Source organism: Sylvia atricapilla, chromosome 2 (genome assembly GCF_009819655.1).
Source record: "Sylvia atricapilla isolate bSylAtr1 chromosome 2, bSylAtr1.pri, whole genome shotgun sequence".
NCBI classification, from domain to species: Eukaryota; Metazoa; Chordata; class Aves; order Passeriformes; family Sylviidae; genus Sylvia; species Sylvia atricapilla.
Window position 1 is genome coordinate 97,473,098 of NC_089141.1, and position 20,143 is coordinate 97,493,240.

General features: G+C 38.2%; 3 protein-coding genes across 4 annotated transcripts in view; 1 reads left to right on the forward strand and 2 right to left on the reverse strand.

Moving 5' to 3' along the window:
- GPM6B (glycoprotein M6B) overlaps positions 1-20,143 on the reverse strand; it is a 510,804-nt gene that overhangs the window by 367,971 nt on the left and 122,690 nt on the right. The window lies entirely within an intron of this gene.
- Positions 201-6,176, reverse strand: TRAPPC2 (trafficking protein particle complex subunit 2). Of its 2 annotated transcripts, none has more exons than XM_066313888.1 (5): positions 6,093-6,176; positions 5,104-5,213; positions 3,303-3,445; positions 2,461-2,548; positions 201-1,597 (listed from the first exon to the last, which is right to left on the reverse strand). In XM_066313888.1, exons 2-5 carry the CDS (start codon positions 5,194-5,196, stop codon positions 1,499-1,501), a joined length of 423 nt encoding a protein of 140 aa, XP_066169985.1. In that variant the 5' UTR covers positions 5,197-5,213; positions 6,093-6,176; the 3' UTR covers positions 201-1,498. The 2 variants fall into 2 exon arrangements, with proteins under 2 accessions (XP_066169985.1, XP_066169986.1); XM_066313889.1 differs by having other exon boundaries at positions 2,461-2,542; positions 3,297-3,445.
- The window catches only part of OFD1 (OFD1 centriole and centriolar satellite protein), a 29,761-nt gene continuing 15,911 nt past the window's right edge, over positions 6,294-20,143 (forward strand). The window contains exons 1-13 of the mRNA XM_066313875.1: positions 6,294-6,309; positions 6,445-6,546; positions 8,351-8,551; positions 9,309-9,377; positions 9,463-9,490; positions 10,284-10,391; positions 11,094-11,230; positions 13,224-13,397; positions 15,355-15,461; positions 16,336-16,455; positions 18,816-18,889; positions 19,532-19,623; positions 19,763-19,952. Coding sequence (XP_066169972.1) covers positions 6,451-6,546; positions 8,351-8,551; positions 9,309-9,377; positions 9,463-9,490; positions 10,284-10,391; positions 11,094-11,230; positions 13,224-13,397; positions 15,355-15,461; positions 16,336-16,455; positions 18,816-18,889; positions 19,532-19,623; positions 19,763-19,952 — 1,396 coding nt within the window. The 5' untranslated portion in view covers positions 6,294-6,309; positions 6,445-6,450. The remainder of the gene's footprint in view (positions 6,310-6,444; positions 6,547-8,350; positions 8,552-9,308; positions 9,378-9,462; positions 9,491-10,283; positions 10,392-11,093; positions 11,231-13,223; positions 13,398-15,354; positions 15,462-16,335; positions 16,456-18,815; positions 18,890-19,531; positions 19,624-19,762; positions 19,953-20,143) is intronic.

Sequence of the window (20,143 nt, forward strand, 5' to 3'; positions counted from 1 at the left end):
TTATTTCCATGTATACAGAAAAAAAAAGTCAATTTATATAAAATTCCATTACATTATCAAAGTGCTGTACAATGCAGTTTGTATGCAATAACATTGCAAAGGCAAGGATTCCCATCTTCACTGGCTACCCCACCTGGTACTGTTTTTGTGCTTATATGGTTTTCTTCTAAATCACTTCAAGTATACTCAACAGGCATCCATACTACATCATTCCATGTTTTATTTAAGGTAAATATTACAACCTCTTTATCATGTTCTTTTTCTCCTGGAACATTTTACAGTGGCAGCTTAGCAGTAAGTGCAGAAATAATGACTGGCTGTACATTTATAGCACGTACATGTGGTCCCCTTAATTATACAGACTATGCAAAATACTTCTTAGAACAGCATGCCACTTCCTTTGGAAATTACTTTTCAGACATTTTAAAAAAAGTACAAGAAGATAGCTCTTACAGATTTGCTGCAAAAAGAAACAGAACACTTAAGACTGTAAACCCAAGCAAAGTATTAGGTACATATATGCCAAATGATCTATTTAAAAATTATTGGTTTGGAATGATAAGTTCTGCAACATGGTTCATAAAACATTTACAATGGAATAGGAGCCAGACAGGCCAAATGAAGCCTCAGGAAATACAGTTTCATGGTTCAAAGATCCTCCTCTAAATTTATTTACAAAAAGAAAATTCCAGCAGTTGCAGAAGTAATGGGAAAAAACCATGGGTTTAAACATGTAAATTTAATTTGGGCTTTCTTCATGTGTGAATTAGAATTAACGTCAGGGCAGGTCTGGCTGTTCCGGTCTACTTCGTTCATTAATGCAACACTGCAGCTGAATGTGTATTACACTAAATAGATAGAAAATGTGAAATTACACACTTCTAAACTTTAGAAGTTTTCTTCAAAATTTCTTGAAGTACTGGAGACAGCTTTTCTGATCTATGAATTTTTTATTGAGCACTTTATATACATACAATTACACATTAATAAATAGAGGCTTGATTTACTACCACAAAGTAATGTTTGTCTGGTTAGTCTGCAGAGTGAGTTCTCTACTGAAAGAATAGAAGTAGGAAAGTTCATAATAAAATTAAGCACTTAAGCCAAACAGTCAAGAATTCCATTTTGCTCATATTAAACCAGATGACTGGCAACAGCTTTTGCATTTAGGTCTCATTTCCTCCCCCCCCTGTGCCAGAGGCTTACACTTTGCATATGCATTAACACATAATGTCTCCATTTTTTCTTTTGTACCTCTGCAGCCTCTGACAGTTTAGAACTTTGTTTTCATACCGCAAAAAAGGAAACTTCTTGAGATACATTTTTAACCAGAGAAGCTTGGCTGTTCTTATCTATATCAGCAAAAGAAAAAGCTGCTTCAGCATCCAATCAGTCTTCAGAAGGTGAATATAAAACATGCAAGGGACTAACCAGACAAAGTACAGTTCCAACAATCAGGAAAGTAGGGAAAAAGCACTCACTCGGGAAATTTATTTATTCAGCTTAAAAGATGTTTCTTCCCAAGGAACTGGACTTTCCTTTCAAAGGCAGTGGATCGAATAGGAGTATTGAGTTCATAAAATGGATTCATTGCAAACTGGGGAAAGAAGAAAAACTCATCAGTAAGCACAATGCCCAGCCGTGGAAAATGTCACTTCAGGTGACATCTACTACTACTAGCTTTCAGCCTATTTAGTGCTACTAAGAGCACAGACCTTCTAAACCTAGGACCTAAAGTCCTTGCTTTCCAGGCCCTTACATTCTTCTCATACATGTGCAGAGCCATCCCCTAGCACCAGCTCCTCAGAACAAACCCATCACACTGGTGGAAATTAGGATTGAGTGCCCACGGGAGGCTGAGATGGTGATGCTTCTCATGACTGTTTCCCATGACCCCAACTAGTGGAAGTACCCACCAGGATTTGAGAACAAGGGCTGTATGTTCTGAGAGCAAAGCTACAAGGCTCTGTAGAACAGTCCTTTCATTATGATCGTTAATGACACCATACTACCACAAAATGCATCACAAGAAGTTGCCCCACAAGTTCTCTGCTGCCCAGAGAAGCTGTTGATGCCTCACCCCTGGATTTGTTCAAGGCCAGGTTGGATGGGGCTTTGACCAATGTGGTCTAGTGGAAAGTGTTCCTGCCCATGGCAAGGAAGTTGTAACTAGATGGTGACTAGATGTCCCTTCCTACCCAAACCATTCTTATCTATTCTACAAAAAATCACTGGACTAAAGTGAAGAAGTCTAAAAGAGCACAGTTTATAACAATTTCTTCTGTTTAATGGAAAATACAGCCTTTGTGTCACACATTACCAGCTCTGGCTGATGTGGACTGTACATGGGTGTTCATACAGGCCTCCAAGAGAAAACATGCTAATACAGCTGTGCCTGAGCATGAAGAGCAGAACACACTTAAAAGCAGTGCAGCAAGACCATAAAAAACGAATTCTTACCTTTATATACAACTCATATACATCAGTAAAGAAGTTCTTAATTCCATCTTCTTGCCTTACATCATGAAGCATTATAAATCTCATATGTGCAGTAATTAAGGAGAATAAAACTTTTACAAACAAAAGAGACATCCTGAGATGAGCATTTACACCTAATTCAACATATATCTAAAATGTTTAGCTGTACATGAAATAGCGATGAACTCATAGAAGGAAGCATTTAAAGTAATTGAAGCAATGAAATCTGGAAAGCATTACCTTTATGTTTTAACGTCCCCCTATATGAAAATAATCACCTCTCTATCCAAGGTGATTTTAAACACTTTTTAAAACAATGTAATTCTGAATGTGGATGATGCTCTTGCACGTCTGCCAGTTACCTCTAAAGTTAAAATGCCATTCAATGTTAATTGCTATGTGCAACAAATGTTTCACAACAAAACAGTTATAGGACTACCTGCACATTGTATCAAGCCTTGGCACTGCGTTTTCACCACTGGAGTGACTGACAAGTGCCATGTTCACTGCCACTTCTCTCCAGCACGGTCAAAGGGCTGGGAACGATCATACAAGCTTGCTCAGATCCTCTCATACCTCTTTACTCCATGTGAGCACCACATTTCATTATGCTATTTTGGCTCCTACAAACGTCAAAATTCACCTTTCCAACTGTTCCCAGCTGCTGTGCTTCCCAACATAGTTCTTCCTGAAGCTGATGACTCTAACAGTAATAGTGAATAGCCAGAGAAATCTGTTCCAAACTCACTTTATCTAACTTGCCTCTCTCTGGGAAAAGGCTTTGCTTATATAAATATAGGAAAAGAGAATAAGGAAGGATATGCCCAGCTGTGACAAAAGCAGAAACAAACCATTCATTAAACTTGTCCACAGTCTTCAAATACATGTTGTTAGAAAGCCACATGTTCTCATCTACGAGGTCAAGAGCAGCATGGGCAATGAACTGGTTGAGATGGCGATGATCATCCTAATGCATTTCCAGAAGACAGCAGATTAGTAATTCAGTGAAAGGAAAGAAATACAAACAACAATTTCTCAAGTTGCTACAGAACCAGTGTTCAAGTTACATAATGTTACATATACCCCACTTTTCTGTCACAGGATGTGCCTTCCTGCAATTCAATGAAACTAGCATATGTTGTCATGAAATTTGGTTTTGAGGAATAAAAGAGCTCATAATAAAAAGATCATCACAAAACCATTCCTGTGAGTAACAAAAATCAGCAAAGCCTGTATTACATCTCAGGAATGAACTCAAGCATGAATTCTTTTGTTTACTAATGGGCAAACTCCCACCGTTAACTCATTCCACAACAGAGGCCCTCATAGGTCTTTTTCTCTTCCTTCCAGACATCTATTTTAGTGATATTTACACAGCATACATAAAACGTAGCATTTTCTGGACTGTAACAATTTAGTCAAATTGGGCAGAAATTGACCCATAGGTTACAATGTATAAAAGCTGGGGGACAGATGGGGACGACAAAGATACAGAGGGCAGGTATGAGGATAAAATCACCTAAAGATTCTGTTTTTCTCATGTTGTTTACCTAGAAACAGGATTGCTTTATTGATCTTGAGGTCTTCTTTTTTCTAAAACCTAGTGCAGAAAAACATCCTACAACTAGTATTAAATATATGCCTGCAGATGTAAATTGCATCTCTTCCTATAATAAACATGAAAGTGATCACACTGTTTGGCCCGTGTACTTTGTAGACAATCTAAAGCACCAAAAGACATCTGCCAAGAAGAGATACAGGACAAAACCACACTGGAAGCTCTTATTAGACTGGAAAAAAAAGTAGTTTTGTACTGTTTCCCATAGTAACAGATGCTGTTACTGCCACTCTCACCTCTCAGTTTTCCCCTCAAATCAGCTTTTACACGTCCTCACACAAAATCTAGTCCGAGCTGCCTTATTTATGATCTTTTATGGGACATTACTTCAAAACTGAGATGATGCCATGCAGTTCCAGTCAGTGAGAGCATATACTTCCATTTTTGGATACACTCACAGATCCATTCACTTTTATACTGAAGTCTATTTTTTCTTTGATGTAATGCCACTTATGGATAATTTGTTCTTTTCCCACTGGAAACACTACTTATTAAGTAGTATTACATTTCTCACATTTTCAAATTCTTTATTTATCAATATAAGTTTTTAGCTTTCCTTAAAAGCAAGTATGACTAATGAAGATGATTAAAAAATTAGGTATTTTATAGCATAAAGAATAAAGGGCTGAATAGAGCATTCAAATTTATGCTTCTTACTTTATTAGTGTTTATAAATGTCTTAAAAGTAAGTGGTATTAAACAACGAACAGCTATTATAAAAGCTATGCACGCTAAGAGAAATTACCGAAGCAAAACTAAGATATATATTCTGTAACATACAGCAGGAAATATTTAAGGAAGCAGTGTTTTATGAAGAACTAGTATAATCTGGCAAAGGTTTTTTAAGAGACATGGGAAATCCAGGGTTCTACTCCCTATGACAAAATTTCTGTTAAAAAACCCACAGAAAACAGCAGATACTACTTCTAAAAAACACGGTGATTGTGCTTCTAATCCACTGTAAAACTATAAAAGAATCAGAGTGTCACAGGGAGAAAAAAACACACCTTTGACTCTACTTTTCCAGGAGGCAGAAATTCCATTTCAAATATGGGATTATCATGATGACCAACTATCACGAAGTAGAAACTTCCAGACATTCTTCAGAAACACGCTCCTTACAGGAAGAGACAAAAATGCTGATGAGTCTATATACAAACTCTTGCCAAAAAAGAGTTACAAAAATCCATGTAGAAGAGCTCCTAAAAATCAGCCAATGTGCTCCCATTCATATTTACCAGAGGCTAAAGAAAGAGAAGGATTTAAGTATGCACACCAAGAGGATGGGGCCGAGCTTTTCTTGGTGCAGCCAGCCACCAGGATGAGAAACAACGGGCAGAAACTGATGCCCGGGCAGTTCCACCTGGACACGAGGAATATTTGCTGTGCCTGAGCACTGGAACAGACAGCCCAGAGAGGCTGGAGATATTCCAGAACTGTCTGGACACAATCCTGTGCCCTGTGCCCCAGGATGACTCTCGCTTGAGCAGGCTGGACCAGATGCCTGTGTTCCCTCCCAGCCTGACAGATGCTGGGGGAGCCGGAGAATATCCTTCGAAAGTGGACCTGGAAGTGAATCCAGGTACCTAAAACTAATTCCTGCACTGCTCACCGATGATTTACCCCCTGGAGCCCCCAGTCACCCGGACACAGCGATCCCAGGCCCTAAAGCGCTGCACCCGCCTCCGAGGAACCTCCTCGCGTGTCCCCCCGGGCCCTGCTCACGGGCAGCAGAAGGGGAAGGGCAGAAGGGGAAGGCGCGGGCGCCTCCTCCCCGGCACACGGCGGCCGTGGGTCAATCCCACGGCTCCATCCCCGGCCACTCCAGAGGAGCCCAGGAAGGCCGACCCGTCCCGCCGCCCCCCGGCCTGTCCGGGGGAAGGGCCGGGCTCTGCGGGGCTGACATCCCCAGGGAGGCCCGCGGCACAGGGGGAGAGGGAGGCGGGGAAGCAGAAGGGTCCCGGCCCGCAGGGTCCCGCCCGGGCCCGCCGCCTACCCTGCGCCGCGCCCCGTCCGCCCCAGCCCGCGGCCGCCGGAAGCGCCGCGCTGCGCCCGCCCCATCCGGCGCCGCCGTGACGCCTCAGCGCGGAGCGGCCCTGCCTTATCCTGCTTTATCCTGCCCTGCCTTATCCTGCCGTGCCCTGCCGTATCCTGCCCTGCCCCCCGTGCCCGGCCGCGATCGCAGGCCCGGCTCCCGGCCCCGGCGGTCTCCCGTGGGTAGCGGGAGGCCGCGCCCAAAAGCCCGAGCGGGCTGAGGGGAGGCGGCGCCGGCCCGAGCGGCTCGGCGCTTCGCTGGCTGTGCGTCCAGCTGCGAGTCAGTAATGCCCCCTTTTGTTTCGGTGTTGTAGGTCAGGATGGCTTCGGTTGAAAGGGAAACATTGTCCCAAGAGGAACTCCGGAAAAGGCTGTATCAGACTTTTAAGAGCCGAGGAGTACTGGACACACTCAAGGTGTGCTTTGTTTTCAGCAGGTGCTGGCTGTGATCCTCTGTGCTGCTTCAACATAGAGAGCCCTAAAAGCCGTGCCGAGTGCAAGTGTCTCACTCTCTGCACAAAGTATTATTTTTGCCACAACGTAATTAGTATTTGGGGGGGAGGATGGGATGGAGTGTGTTGTGTTTGGGAGTTTTCCCCCATATACGAGGTTCTCCCTAAACAGAATAGCTTTTCATTATGCCTTGGCCTCGGAGGGTTTTTCAGGAAGCTTAAAAGCCTGTATTAGGTCTTTGAAAATACCCATGCTTGGAACAAGAAGTCAAGCAGGGGAGAGAAAAATAAATGAGAACATACAATAGGAAAGGATCTCTCAGATTACAGGGTGTGTTTATTACCTATGATAAGTAAGCAAGTTATCTGAGTAATACTTCTAAAATATTGCAATCCTCTTTTAAGAATGTATTTGAGCTATTTTGTCCCTGTCTGCTCATTCAGGAGAATGTCTTAGGAAAAAAACTCAAGACCAATATTTCAAGTATATCACTGATAATCCTGTAGCTAAGAATTTCCTGTTCAGGGCAATTTGTTTCTGCATTACTGACTTCTATACCAAGCTTGCAGTGCTAACTAATATTCTATCAGATGACTTCCTGTTTAAGTCTATTTTTCTGCCTTGTTTTACTTGTTTAGAAAGTTATTTCTGCCTTCCTTTTCTGTACTATGGATAGGGATTTAGCCCTGTGCTTTCCACCTTCACTTTTCCACAAGGTGTAAAGAGGTCGCTGTTCTTGGTTGCTTTTGAGACGTCATCACCTCTGTTAAAGTTGGTTGAAACTGGACAAGTTCAGAAATTAATAAGGAAAACAGTTTTATTCAGTTGTGTTTGAGAGTTAGACTCAATGATCCTTTCCAACTCAGAATATTCTGTAGTTCTGTAATTTTGTTATCAGCCTAATTTCTCTTGAAAACCATGCTAAAATACCCGGCTGGTCTGATGATCTGGCTTTGTTAAGTTTTGATAACTATTTTGTCGCATTTTTTGGTAACACACTGCCTCTTTATTCAGTTGTGTTGCTGTTGCATACCTGCTGCTGAAAGCTTAAAACAGTTTATGTCATGATCTTTTCCTTTAAACCATTTGTATAAACAATTTGTGTAACTGTATAATGAAAACAATTATTTCTTCCTTTTACAGAAGGGAGATCTTCTGATTTTAGGTTACTTTTTGTCTCTATTGCAACTCACAGAATGTGAATATATTTTAAAATGCCATTTAATTATTATTAGTGCCTGTAGGTCTTTTTGGTTAGTACTCTTTTGCTTCCCTACAAAATAATTGATATTAAAGACGTTGAATGTTTTGTTTGTTTTGCCATCTACTTTTGTGATGGCGTGAGTGGCTTCTTGATATGATAATCAAAAGAGGACCAATGAGGGTTCCAAGAGCACCTGAAATGTCAGAGGCCACATCAGGAAGGCTTTATTTAAGCCAAAGGGAAGGAAAACAGGAAAGCAGTGATCTGAAAATTAAACTGGGGGTACAAGACTGGTGTCTATGTGAGCTTTTGACTGGGAACTTCTTTTTAGTACTGCATTTGTTACATTTTGAGGGTAAATCAGAGTTTACTTCACCCATTAGAGGGTTTTGAAGAAAGGCAGGGTGTTCAAAGTGCACTTCTAGATGTTGCCAAAATTAGTCTGCCCTGTTCTGTTTTTAGGTTGTACAAGTAAAATGAGGCTCCCTGTGGATTTTGAAAACTTTAAACTCTCATTGAACCACATGTAAACTGATAATACAATGGGTTTTTTTCTGTATCAGACACAACTCCGAAACCAGCTAATCCATGAACTAATGCACCCAATTTTGAGTGGAGAACTTCAGCCACAGATGGTTCCAAATGAAGACAGTTCACTTTTGACCACTGCTTCCAACAGTTTGGTGGCAGATCATCTAGAGAGATGTGGCTATGAGTATTCACTTTCTGTGTTCTTTCCAGAAAGTGGATTGGAGAAGAAGAAGGTAAGTTCAGTATTTTGCCTATGCCATGATATCTAGGAGCTTTGTTCTCTGGGTATTGTCATATTCTAACAATTGAAAAAATCTTTTTTTGTGATAGAAAATGGAAGTATAAGTACAGCTTCTGTTCATCTCCATCATTTTCCTTTTCATGAATACTTAAAACTAGCAATAAGCAAATGATGCTGTTCTGGAGGCTGAAAGGTGCAGCCACAATCTGTCTGTGTGGCAGAGCACTTGGGAACTGAACCTGATAAAAGCTTTTTTGTCTATTCAGTTCCCTGCAAATGTGGTTTCTGGTCAGTTCAACTGTTTTAACTATAAAGTGTGGCTGAAGAGGTCAATCCTTGCCTTCCCTTCTCTGTAAGTGTGTGATAGGGTGAAGCTGTTCCTAACTGAGAATTAATTTTTTGACCTGGTGAGTAGTTAATCATCATTTGGGTTAGTGAGCTCATCTGATTTGGATGATAAATCAAGAAAAGTGACAAGGAAAGTAGAAAGCACGTGTTGAGGGTGGGGAGAAAACAAAACTCTTTTCACAGCTTCAGCTGACAGTGAAGCTACATGCTGGCTGCTCTATGTCTGAAGTAGTGAAGATAAGTAAATGTAGAACAGCAGGCCTCTGAAAATAATTTTATAGGGAGTAAATAGATCTTTTGTAAGTGGAAAACATTTACAATTGTAGAATAGTACCATTTACATACTTGAAATTACTTCAAATTAGTTAACCTTTTCCAACTGATCTTTCTTTTCCCCAAAGCTGTGGACTATGCAAGATCTTCTTCAGTTTATGAGGATCAATCCAAAATCCAGTCTTTACAAATCACTGGTAAAGTTATTTTGATTTTGAAAATAAGCTTAAATTACTGTGGTGCTGAAAATAGACTGGCTAAAACTTCTTTTCTTTCTTACAGACTTCAGGAACTCGGAAGGAAAATAAAGGTACAAAAGGTTTGCATGTGATGCAGACAAGGATAATTGTGTTAGCTTTATTTTTATTAAGATGTGAGCAATAAAAAATAAGATTTCTTGAGTGTGTGTTGGTATGGAGTAATATGGATTTAGTCGGATTTTGAAACTTGCAATACACCAGGATGATGAATGTTAAATTTCAGGATTATCCAGCTTGTATTTGTGGTGTGGGTTAACTGTTGACATTCACTTACAAAATAAATGACTTCTACATTAGAAATTCGAGAAAATTCTGTAATCAGGCATTAAATATAATGCTCTTTGGAGGCTTTTCATACTAACTTTGGAAAACTCAGGTTTTGGGTTGTCTTTATAACACTGTATGAGCTTGCAGAATATACTTCAAAAACTAGTTACAGATTTAATTGAGTTTCCATTGTATTATATAAGAAATAATTCTTATATCTGCATGACAAAACCTAGCTATACTGTATAACCTAAAGGAGCTTGATCTTCAAAAACCCCTGTTGCCTAAAGTACACAGTTAAGTACTAATAATCTTCACTCTCAACTCACCTTGGGAGTCAAGAGACATGGATGGGAGGAAAAGTTGCAAAAGGACAGCTTTTGCTGACTGAGATGGACTGGATTATGCTTATAATAAGACCATAGTTGTTTACTAGTATTGATTTTTACTAAAATACTTGTTCTATCTCTAAATCAAATAGATTTTCTTGTACATTGAAAATTGCTTTGTTAATTACAGCCTCAGATTCCATTTGGGTATGAAATCAGAGCTAACTAATCTATTGGATCTTGCTAGGTTTCCTTATGCAGATTTTAATGGGACTTACAGAACATCATCTGAACAGGGAAACTCACAACACAGAAACTCAGACCACCTCAGTGCCTCCTTACAGAGAGTCTCTTGGTAAGTGCAACCTGTGCAAGTCTCCCCAGATATTTTCATACTGGTCTATGGTATGGCTTTATATATATTGTATGAATGGTGTTACTTTGTTACTTACTCAAATGCAACCTAAAGTTGTAATGAGTAAAAGTCATGTCTGTCACTAGAATATGGAGTTTCTAAATTTTCTTAAAATACGGCAAAATCAGGATAGGTTTTTTTTAATGACTCGTGTGTTTTCTTAGGCATTTAGCTGAGACCTATGACAAATGGACTGTAAATGTTATGTGTTGAAATATGGAGAAAGAATTGGAAATGCTTGCCCTCTTCCTGTGAGCAAGTTAAGCATGGATTGGGAATTCTTGAATGTATAATATGTATGCTGTCATTAATATATTGAATACAAAAAAGGTAAAATTGCATACAAAAGGAAATTCTTGTCCACCCATGGTAAAAAGGATGAATGACTATGTAACACCACAAATAGTGCCTAAACAGCCAAGTGCCTCCTCCTAGGTATGTGTTATGTTTATATGTATATATAAAGCAGATAAATGGCATTTCTGTACTGCCTCTGCTTTTGTGCCACACAAGTCTTTCTGGGATAGTGCTGCTTGGATAAGCTGAGGAATGTCCTGCAGAGAGAGAGGTTCCTGCCCTCTTTGGTGAGGTAACTGCAGTGAGTGTTTTCTAAATTATGATGGATGTGTTGCTTTTTTGTAGCTGAGAAGCTTCAGCTGATTGATGAACAGTTTGCAGACTCCTATCCTCAGCATCAGCAATACAAATCTTTGGAAGTAACACTTAATGAATATAGAAAAGAAATAGAAAAGCAGCTTCAAGAAGAAATGCATCAAAAGGTATAACTCTGGTTTATGAACTTGAGGGAGACATTTGTTAATTTTGACTTTACACATTGCAAACTTTTGATACTTAAGGTAAATTGAAAAAATCTAATACTTAGTTACAACAAGCACAAAAGGCTAAATTAATCCAATATCTGTTGTTAATTTGGTGATATAACATGTATATTTGTCATCCCACTTTTTTCTTAAATGTGCACAGAATTTTAAGCTTTTTATTCTGATGTTAATTTGTAACACAACATTTACTTACTCTGGTTGTCTTAATTTGGTAAAATTTATCTGCTATTTGATTATTTTGTTTTATGGAGAAATGTTTACTCTATGCCACAATTTAAATTTTCCTTCCCAGTTAAGATTTTGATGCTTGAATTTCAGTGTAGTGTATAGCAACTGAGAGATGTGAATTGCTGTTGTGTAGCTTGACAGATAATTAATTTTTAATACTGATGAGAGTTTGCATTCTATTTCAAAGCATTGCACAGAAACTCTAAAGTTATAAGAGACAGTATCATGAATCATTTCTGATTTTTTTCTTCCTATAATTGAAGACAGCTCTTCTTGAGAATTTTCCTTCATTTTGGAAATAAGATTAAAATTTTGTCACATAATTCTTTGATAATCCTTCTGTCTGAAAAATGGAGCAGAGGGAATATACTGCATTTATTTAAATACATATTTTCTTCTTTTTCATAAATTTCTGTCAAGATCATCAGCTTATTTGGATAGAAAGAAAAATCAACTGTATTTCATTTCAGTATATTTTTTATTAATTTCTGTCAAGATCATAAAATAAATGATAATCTAATAATCAGAATTCTTCCACACACTTTTAAAGGCATCCAGTGTAGTCATCATTTATGTAGCCAGACAAGTAGGAAGATGGAGAGTTAAACCTCTCTTTTACCTTCAATCTTTATTCCCCAACTGGCTCTGTCTTTTTTAGTATGTAAAACATGTTAATTTGTGTGTTGTGAAGTTTGTATCAGTTTAAGTATACCAGTTGTAACAAAAGGCATGGGAATCTTGACCAGATGTAAATATCTTCTAAATTCAATTAGCTTTACTTAAATTCTTTAGCAGCATGATGTGAATTACTGTAAAACGTTTCTAATCAAATTTGTATATATACAAGTGATGCTGTATATTAAAGTATTTTCTTTAATTTTTCACAAAACTTGTGCCCACAGACCTGAGTTGTTTGACCAGACATTCCTACTGTGCTTTTTCCACTCTTTAATCTTTTCTCACCATTTTGCTCTCATTCTCTTTTGATTCTTTAGTTCAGTATTTCCTCTCATTTTTGTCTTGTGTGCTTTCCATTTTCTTCAAAATTTTTGTTGTAATTCTGTATAATCCCGTTTGCTCTCACATACATTGTCCTTCATACACTGTGTGGAGTCATGTTCCCAACGATTGTTCTGTGCAGCTGCAAGATTTTTGCTTTCCTTGTGTACAATTACCTTTTTTCAGTTGTGCTTAGAAGTCAATAAATTGGGACTTCTCTTTCTGTAACCCTCTTTAGATGAAGTTGTGTTCTGCGTTTTTTTTTACACTTCTTCTGGTACTTCTTTTTATGTCTAGGTGAATTTCTGTGGTTTCTGAGCAATTCAGGCTGATTCAATTCTTGAATCACTAGTCAAAAGTGATTCTTTGGGAAAGGGATAAATGTCAGAGGAGGGGTAAAAGGTTGTGGCCATTCCTTAATTCCAAGCAGAGTATCACTTCTGCAGTGCATTATTCTTCATAAGCTTGTGCTCTGCTCTTGTCTAAAACTGATAGTTTTGTGTAGGATCTGCTTTGGGATGCCAGATAAACACATGAAAACTATGTGAGATGTGCAGATAGTATGTGCTGCTAAGATACTTCTATCATGGTAATTATTATCAATTTATCATTTCCTAACAAGAATTTCAAGGTGAAATTTTGAATTGTCTTTTTTATTTGAAGATGGACATATTTAACCCTCTCTTCCACCTTTATGTAAAAGCTTGAACATTTTAAAGAAGTCGAAATAGCAAAGATTAAAATGGAGGAGAAAGTGCAGACCCAGAAAGAAATCTCTGAGCTGCGCCATGAGTTAGAGAAGATGCATCAAGCAAAGTCTGAAGCCTTGATTTCTCGTGAAAAGAATGCTATTGAGAGGCTTCAAAAGCAACAAGAGGTAAAGTTCCAATTTTTTTTTTCCTAATCTATTGCAAAATGATTCAGTGAGTTGGTTAGACTGTTCTTTTATCTCTGGGAGATTTACCTTCAGCCTTACTTGGCTAAATTAGGAAAAACTTATAATTCACCTTTGATCTTATAAAGAGGGGAATGCATGTAGCAACTGTGAAAATGACTAGGGTCGAACATGTAAGTAGGGATGGCTGGAAAAGGAACAATTCTGCAAGCTGGTATCTAAATGTAATAAATACTTTTAAATCTGTTTTAAAATTTTTGCTGAATTCAGATCACTGATATTTTTTTTTTCCACAGAAAGTTAAACATAGCGTTTAGTTACACTCTTAAGTTCTTTTAGCTGCTCAGAAGACTCTAACCTAAATGGAATAAATAGCTTGTATGGTACAGATATGCTGTTGCTGTTTGTTTTTATATATTGAATGTTATTAATAACCACCATCTCTACTGTAAACTAGCATCTCATTTCATTTCCTTGAATGCTTTTGTGTTGATGAATTACTACTCTGAGCTGTTAACCCTTGATGTTTTGCCAGGGTAGTAACTGTTACTACAGCACACAATAATTTGTGTGTAGTTCTCAGATGCTTATCCCAATCTCAAGCTGTTACTTCTCAGTTTTTGAAAGAATAGTTTGTTTGCTTTTCTGTTGCCTGTTTGCCTTGCCACCTCCCTGCTCTCTGCAGTAGACCTTCATATCCAAACCATAGTCACTCACAAATGCCAACTGTATTTTTACTTTGGTGTGGTGGTTTTGTGGTTTTGTTTTTTTGTTTTTGTTTGTCTTGTTTTCTTCCCTGAGAACATGTGATACTAGTTAACAAGCAGTTGTGCAGGTCTTTATATAAGTTACTATAATATTAAACATTTTATCACCATGCTGTGAATTTATTTCATGGTCATGTACTTTGAAGCTGACAAGAAAACATCTATGTTATGCTACCAATCTTCTTCTGTGGGGATGAAATTAATCCAGTAATTAAAAAGAGCCCTGCCAATGACTAGGTCAACATATCTATCAAGTATTGTGTATAAATATTTGATTTCTCTTGTCAGCTTCTGCACTCACTAAGAATTTTGTATTTCATTTAGCTGGGTGTGGTAGTTTGGATTCTTTTAACAGAGTTCAGATATATTTACTTTAAAGCTGTCAGGTCATTAACTCTTCACTATGACTTTATAGCTAGGATATATGGCTTGAGAAACTACTCTATTTTTTGTACCAGGAGCAGCAGCTGAATCTGTCAGCACTGTCAAATGCACATGGCTTCAAAGTTGATACAAGGGTCCATGTGGCAGAATCTTAATAATTTTCTTCTTAAACTTTTTTTTTGGGGGGGGAGAGACATAAAGTGTTTTGTGCTTAAGGGCAAAAAAGCCACTTTTATTAATAGGAAGATATGTGGGTTTTGGTGTTGATGTGTTCATCACTTGGAGAATCTCTTTTACAATTTTTTGTGAGTTCTATATATTAAACTGCAAAAACTGAAAGGCTGTTGGTTTACTCAGTTTCAGTTTTAAGTCATGTTTGATCAGTGCTTTTGGGTATTTGTTTCTTCAATGATATTTTTGTGAAGAACATACAAAACTTTTTTATTAAAAAATTCAAGTGTTTAAATGTGCTTATTCTGCATTTTTTTAAAAAAATCCTTTTACTTGAATTTTAATTAGTGGTATTTCTTAAAGGAAGGGTGTTTATGGGTGGGCAGAAGTGACTCCATCTAAAACACTTTTACTCTGAGTGAAAGTTGAAAGGAGATTAAAAAAAATATACTCTAAAATTGATTCTTGATGTTATTTCATATAATGACTATATCAATAATATTTATGGGAGTAAGATCAGTCAGTCCCTGAAGAAGAATCTCTTAAGTTTGCATGTGTTAAACAGTAAATGAAGTTTTACAGCGAAGTAAAACTGAGGCTAATATTTTGTGATTCAGATAGAAGCAAAGGAAGTGTATGCTCAGAGACAAAGTCTACTGAAAGATATTGAAGCCATAAGGACCAGGGAGGCAGAACTGAAGCAAAGGATGGAGGCATTTGAAATGTAAGTTGCTGAAGGATATGTACAATGCTAAATGATGCTTCTGCAAAACTTGCCTCAAGATGTTTCTGCTTCTGTGATGTTGAAATAGATTACAGATCCCAGAAGTTACATTTTACATTTTGAGCAGTATTGTATACTGTCTCTGTTAGCAGGGGTACCCCATACAAAAAGATGCTTCTGGGTTTTTTCTGTGCCATTTCATCCAACCAAAACAGTTCAGCATTGCTTTGCAGGCACGGACCCAGATGTTTACTTTTAAGAGCTTAAATTAAGAAAAGCCAACCTGCAAACAACACAGTATGTTACCCAAACCCTCATGAGATATTCACATGAATGTTTTGCCTCGTTGATCCTATGTTTTGGGGTTGATTTTTTTAATTATTTGTCTTCAATAAGATCCATTTTTTTTAGTTAAATTTCAAAAGTAACGAATCCATTTTTGGCCAAACTTTCAATACTACTTAATATTGTTACTTTGTCATCTGTTTTTCATAGCAAAATGAGTATCCTGCTAGCAAATACTTGGGGTTTTTTATCAACCCAGCAGAGGGTGCTGATAGAATAGCATGCTCATCACTCTTTCCTCTGAAGTGTTTCTGGTGTGGGAAACTGAGCCAGGGTTAACCCGGGATAGCTTCATAATTGATTGGTACTGAATTTTAACTAGGGCAATTTAGGTTGTGTCACATCTCCGTGTTCTTAATGAACTGCAGTGACAGAGTCTGATGATGATGGTTTCAAATTGCTACAGTATTCCAAGCAAACACATTGCCCTTTGATGTCTACAAATGTTACTGTGAAAGAGAAACAAAACCCCAGACTAAAACTTTGGCTTCAAACCTGGTCATTGTCTGTATATTTCTGGATATTTCAGCACCCAGAAGATTCAGGAGGAGAAAAATAAAGCCGTAGAAGATGCACTTCGGCGTCGTGAGGTTGCTGTGAAGAACATAGAGGAGACATATGACCAAAAACTGAACACAGAACTCTTAAAGTAAATTTTTTGGTCTCTAATAGGACACATAATATTTCCTATGAAAACAGAATCATAAATTCTATAGGATTTATTTTGAAAAGCATAGCAAAGCAAGCAAGGGTTTGAAAATGTGTACTAACGTTTTTGTTTTAGTCAGATGGAATCTTCTATATTACTGCTTATCTATTTGCTAATAAGTTTACCATTGAAAATAATTCTCTTTTGGTTATAAGTTATATTATTGCTGTAGTTTGAATTCTGTGTTGATATCTGGAAAAGAGATCTGACATTAGCTTGTATATTTAGACAAGAGGATCAGAAGCAGTATTTATTAGTTACTTCCTTTGACCACAGTTAAAAGAACTGACCATTTTATGAACACAGAAGAGGCATGAAGGGGAAATCAGCATTAAAGAGATGTTATAAATTTCTTAGAAAAGGGGTGAGAGACATACTAGTCCACTGTACAGACAGACTGGCTCTTACCTTGAAGAGGTATTCTTTGATCTAGATCTCCCTCTTATTGATTACCTTCTGCTTGAGCCTGGTCTTAAGGAATGGGCAGTCACCTGTGACTTATTTTGGGGTGTCGCAGTGGGTGTATCCTAACTTTGATATTGTACTTCCTTGTAGTACCTTGGTCACTTGAAGGGTTCATTGATACTTCAGTGCAGACCAATGCTCTTGGCATGTTATGGACCTGTCTCAGGCACTTAAAGCAAGTGACTGATGTATCATTACTTTTTATTGCGAGCCAGGGAGCAATATTATCTGTACTTTTAGGTCTTTAAATTAAAGAGCAAAGATGTTGTAGTAGGTTTTTGCAAAATATGCCCTCAGCATTTGATGGTTTTGTTAGAGAACAGTGAAATGCAACTAATTGACTCACCTTGGTGTCTTAGTTTATCTGGTCTGTTACAGCTAGTTACAAATAATGATTGCAAAGTCCTTTCAGTACATGAGGAGAAGCAAAGCATTTTAAGGATAAACTGCTGCTTAGCTTATTTTATCAACATACAAAGTATTTTAAGGCATGCTTCAAGTGCTCAGAAAGACAGGATCTGTGTCCTTTTGTCCCAAATCATTGATGAAAAGTTTTAAAGAGCTACTGTTTATTATACAGAGGTAGTGATGCTTGCTAGCAAATCAATCTTTTTTATATTTTTTGCAGTAAATATTAAATGCCGTATTTTGGAGAAGGATCTGAGTGGTCCAGACCATTTGCAGAAATGCAGGAGGATGGATTTGGCTATATCTGAAACCATTTATAATTATGTCCCAGTCCTGTAGACTGCTGAGCTTTCTTAGCTCCCGTGAATTCCAGTTCAATGGAATGGCACTGTTGGGTAATTGCTGGGCTATGAATAGTGGTGTACCTGGGCAGTGCTCAGTGTCTGGTTGGTGGCTGGTGGTGTGCAGAGAACCCCTGGGGCCAGTTCTGGGGCCCTTATTGTCCAACAGCTTCCTCTGGATATGGGCACAGGGATCCTCAGCTTTGAACATGAGGCTTAATTAAGAGGAATCATTTCCACAATGAATGCCAGAGTTTCAGTCCAGGGAGATTTGGACAAGGTTGGGAATCATGCCAGTGCAATTCTTAGGAATTTTAACAAGGAAAACTGCAAAGCTCAGTGCTTGGGGCAGAATAGCCCTATGAGTTTGTATAAATGGGGAAAAGGAGTTGACTGAGGAGCTGCATTTCTGGAGAGGAGGTGGATGAGTTACAGTGAATGCCAGCTTGATTATGAGCCAGCAGCATGCTCTGACAAATAAGGCAAAACAATATGATGGGTAAGATTAGAAGCAGCCTGGCCAGCAGACTGAGGGAACTTACTGTCCCTTGAAAGGTACTGGGGAAGGTTATGCTGGGAATTCCGTGTCCATGTTTGGGCTCTCCAGTTCAAAAAAGTCATGAAGAAACTGGAAAGTGCTTTGTAAAGTCTGTCACGTTAGTCCATTTGAGTTAGACTCTCAAATGTGACCACTGAGTTCATGTGGTAGGAGCTGGAAGTTGGGAGATTGGCAGATTTAGCTTGGACATAAGGAAAAAAATCTACTGGGAGAGTAGTGCAGCATTGTTAAAGAGTCATCCAGAGAGATGGTGAATATATGTCCTTTGGGGTTTTCAAGACTTGGCTTGGAAGAGCTACATCTGCCTTGCTGTACGGGTGGCAGTAGTCTGGCTTTTTGAGGAGGTGGTTGAATGAGATGATTGGCAGGGCCGTTTCCGACCATTTTGGTGGGTCTGTGATAGTTAATTTTGTCAATAAATAATTGTGTGATTATAGTTTAGTTTGGGAAAGAATGGAATTAACACAAATGCCCATGCATGTGAGCACACACATCCTTTGGTAATACATGATTCTTTTTGTTTCTAGATATCAGCTTGAATTGAAAGAAGAATACATAGCCAGAACCAATAAAGTTACTGAAGATGAGAAAAAAAATAAAGGTAACCATCTGTCTGAGATTGATAAAGTACCTGTTTATCTCTAGAGCTTTAACTGTCATATGCCAAACCACTACTCTTACTGTACAGTCCTGGTGTTCAGTGGCACAAGGGATAGAAGAGCCATCAGAACAGTGACAGTTCAGCAGCTCTTTGCTGTTCAGAATGCAGTGGGAATCATAAACTGCTACTTTGCACAGAGGCTGCAAAGCATTCCTGGTTTTTCAGAGTCCCATTTTCTTCGGAAGTCCTACTGGCTCATTCAGGCTTTAACTGAACTCTGGTACTGTACCCTGGCACAGTTGCCAGTTTCTACATTTCCTGTGCACAGGATGTTTAATTTGGGCTTGCAGAAGAGAGCTGGAATAGATAACAGGGTTAGACTTTTGAGACGTGTAAGAAATGATATATCACAGGCATGTGAATTTGATTTATTTAATTCTAAATGTGTATATGCATATATACATTTGTATATACGGCATGATTTACTTAATTTTGAAGATATGTGTATGACATTCAGTCATTTTTATGTCTTAAATTAAATTGAATTTTGGGCTTAGCAGCTTAAAACTGTTTTCTGCTGATACAGTTTTTTACTGTAATACTCTACTAATTTTAATTCAGCATTTGTAATCCTCCCTGCAGAGAAAGCTATGCTTTTGCAAGAAGAAGCCATTGCTGTTAATTCAAAAAAGGAGGAACTCAAGCAAGCTGTATCACGCACCAAAGAGCTTGAGGTAATTGTAAATGTGAATTTAAAGAAGCCTGTGTTCTAATTGATGCAATTGAGGTATGTTACAAATGAAAATGTGAAATAAAAATAATTGTTGAGTAGTACAGTGGTTCATAAGCTTCTAAACTGTTCTTTATCTGCAGCTGGATTTGGAGTCAGTGAAGGCCCAGGTTCTGTTGGTAAATAAACAGAACCAGTTGTTGACAGAAAAACTGAAAGAGGTATCAGACTATCCTTTGCTAAAGGAGGAAAAATTGGAGCTCCAAGTGCAGAATAAACTACTTAGGCAACAGTTGGATGAGACTCGGAGTGAGAACCAGCATCTTCGAGACAGTCAGTGTGAATGATTTAGTTATTTTCTTGTTTATGTTTCTCTAGAAGTATTTGTTTAGAAGTAAATTTTCATTAAAATGCTTTCTGTGTATTATGCTTGCTAGTAGTTTGCATGAAGCCCAAGCTACTGTTTGCATGTAAGTGAGCAGTCCTTGGCATAAGTTTATTTTCTTTTATATGTCTATATAGGA

What these genes read in the sequence shown, in the direction of transcription:
- TRAPPC2 (XM_066313888.1), bottom strand. Translation starts at nt 5,196, where the DNA reads ATGTCTGGAAGTTTCTACTTCGTGATAGTTGGTCATCATGATAATCCC. An exon ending in CTGGAAAAGTAGAGTCAAAG is followed by an intron (nt 3,446 to 5,103) that starts GTGTGTTTTTTT and finishes GAAATGCATTAG; the next exon opens with GATGATCATCGCCATCTCAA. An exon ending in TATATGAGTTGTATATAAAG is followed by an intron (nt 1,598 to 2,460) that starts GTAAGAATTCGT and finishes TTCTTTCCCCAG; the next exon opens with TTTGCAATGAATCCATTTTA.